Genomic DNA, 2,652 nt, shown 5'->3' with positions numbered 1-2,652 from the left:
GTGGTGGCTAAGAACTGGAAACTCAAGGGATGCCCATTAATTGGGGTATGACTGAACAAGTTGTGGTATATGAATATAATGGAATACTATTGTGCTATAAGAAATGATGAACAGATGAACTTCAGAAAAACCTGGAAAGGTATATATGAACTGATGCTGAGTGAGGGGACCAGAACCAGGAGAAATTGTTAAGTTCCAGCCACATTGTGTGATGACCAACCTTGATAGACTTGGCTCTTCTCATCAATGTAAGGTTCTAAAACAAATCCTAAAAGCTTATAATGGAAAACTCCATCTAGATCCAGAGCAAGAAATATGGTGTCTGGAAGCAGATTAAATCATACTATTTGCTCTCTTTTTCATTTTGTTTCTTCTTTCTCATGATTTATTCTATTGGTTATATAATTCTTCCTTGCAACATGAGTAATATGAAAATATGTTTAGTGTGAATGTATATGTAGAGAACAAATCAGACTACATGCTGTCTTGGGGAGGGGGAAGAGGGGAGTGCAGAAAATTTGGAACTGAAAAACTTGTGAAACTGAATGTTGTAAACTAAAAATAAAATAAATATTTTAAAAAAGAAGAAATGATGATCAGTGAGATTCCAGAAAAACCTGGAAAGTATTATATGAACTGATGCTGAGTGAAGTGAGCAGAGCCAGGGGAACATTGTACACAGTAACAGTCACTTTATGCAACAACTGAGTTTGATAGACTTTTCTCTTAGCAATTAATGGATCTAAAACAATTCCAAAAGACTCATGATGGAAAATGCCATCTGTATCCAGAGAAAGAAATGTGGAGTTTTAAGGCAGATCGAGGCATACTATTTGCTCTCTTTTTCTGTTTTGCTTTGTTTTTTCTTCCTCATGGTTCCTCCCATTCACTCTAATTGTTCTATACAACATGACTACTGTGAAAATATGTTTAATAAGGTGCATATGTAGAACCTATATCAGATTGCATACCGTCTTGGGGAATGGGGAAAGGAGGGAGGTGGAGAAAATTTAAAACTTATGGAAGCAGATGTGGAGCTATGGCAGTCAACACGACCACTAACCCGTCCCAGCTGCTGCCTCTCGAACTTGTTGACAAATGTATAGGCTCGCGGATCCACATCATGATGAAGAGTGACAAAGAGATTGTTGGCACGCTGCTGGGCTTTGATTACTTTGTCAATATGGTATTGGAAGATGTCACTGAGTTTGAGATCACACCTGAAGGAAAGAGGATCACCAAACTCGATCAGATCTTGCTAAATGGAAACAACATAATATTGCTGGTTCCTGGAGGAGAAGGGCCTGAAGTATGAAGTTTCAAGGGACTTTTTTGTCACGTGCAGGATCTTTTTGGTTCATGGCCTATCAAATGGAGGGTTTTTATTCTTTGCATTTTTTTTTTACTTTTAATGTTGATATTTGATACAGTTAAATTTCCTGTTAAAGGGAAAATTCTTTGAGGATGGATTGTAAATTATATTTTTTTTAGTTAGAATAATGATTTCCTTGTAAAAGAAGAAATCAGTTTCATGTTCAAAGTCTAAAATAAGGTCTTTTTCATTAAAATAAGTAAACAAAATAAACCAATTAATTTATATTAAAACATCCATTTTATATTTCATAATGTTTTCTACATTTTATTTGGTCATAAATCTTCCCTTCTCCATAGATCTGACAGATAAACTGTTCCTTGCTCTCCTTATTTGCTCATTGTATCACCCTTTATTTCAAAATCATGTACTCATTTTGACCTTATCTTGGTATATGCTATAAACAGTTTATCTATGCCCAGTTTCTTTCATACTCTTTTCCAGTTTTCACAGCAAGTCAAATAGTGAGTTCTTATCCCAGAAACTGGAGTCTTTAGGTTTATCAAACAGTAGATTACTGTAGTCATTGACTTCTGTGTCTTGTATACCTATCCTATTCCACTGATGGACCACTGTATTTCTTAGCCAGTACCAAGTAGTTGTGATGATTACCATTTTATAATATAGCTTCAGATCTGGTACAGCTAGACCACCTTACTTTGAGCTTTTGTTCTTCCAGATGAATTTTGTGATTTTTTTCAAGTTCCATAAAATAAATTTTTGGTAGTTGATTTCTATGACATTGAACAAATAAATTAATTTAGTTAGAATTGTTGTTTTTATTATATTATCCAAAAACGAAAAGTTTGAATTCATCATCAAGGAAGAGGAAAATAAAAAAAAATCATGAGCTACTCTGCCCAACTGTCAAGATTGTCAATAAATTTGACAATCTAAGTGAAATATATGGACATTTTAAACATTGCCCAAATTAACAGAAGTGGGAATAAAGTATTAAACAATCCCATTTTAGAAAAAAAAAGAAATTGAAGAAGCTATCAGTGAACTCCCTAAGAAAATATCTCTACAGCCAGATGGATTACAAGCAAATTCTACCAAACATTTATAGAACAATTAATTCTTACTCTATATAAACTGTTTGGAAAAATAGGCAAAGGATGAGTCCTGCCAAATTCCTTTTATGATACAAATATGGTGCTGATTACTAAACTAGGAAGAGCCAAGCAAAGAAAGAAAATTATAGACAAATTTCCCTATTGAATATTGATGCAAAAATTTTAAGTAAACTATTAGCAAAGGTATTATTGCAATTTATCATG

At 33.7% G+C, this 2,652-nt stretch overlaps 1 protein-coding gene across 1 annotated transcript; it reads left to right on the top strand.

Annotated features, from left to right (window-relative positions):
- The first annotated feature begins 1,039 nt into the window (after positions 1-1,039).
- On the top strand, positions 1,040-1,328 carry LOC118840165 (U6 snRNA-associated Sm-like protein LSm5). The gene has a single exon (XM_036747662.1). The coding sequence runs from the start codon at positions 1,040-1,042 to the stop codon at positions 1,313-1,315; it is 276 nt and encodes a 91-aa protein (XP_036603557.1). The 3' UTR covers positions 1,316-1,328.
- The last annotated feature ends 1,324 nt before the right edge of the window (positions 1,329-2,652 follow it).

The sequence above is a fragment of the Trichosurus vulpecula genome, chromosome 2, assembly GCF_011100635.1.
Source record: "Trichosurus vulpecula isolate mTriVul1 chromosome 2, mTriVul1.pri, whole genome shotgun sequence".
Taxonomy (NCBI): Eukaryota; Metazoa; Chordata; class Mammalia; order Diprotodontia; family Phalangeridae; genus Trichosurus; species Trichosurus vulpecula.
The sequence above is the reverse complement of the archived record's forward strand: the minus strand, read 5'-3'. Positions and strand labels throughout refer to the sequence as shown.

Bases quoted from the DNA above. Each gene is read 5' to 3' on its own strand.
- LOC118840165 (XM_036747662.1), top strand. From the start codon at position 1,040: ATGGCAGTCAACACGACCACTAACCCGTCCCAGCTGCTGCCTCTCGAA.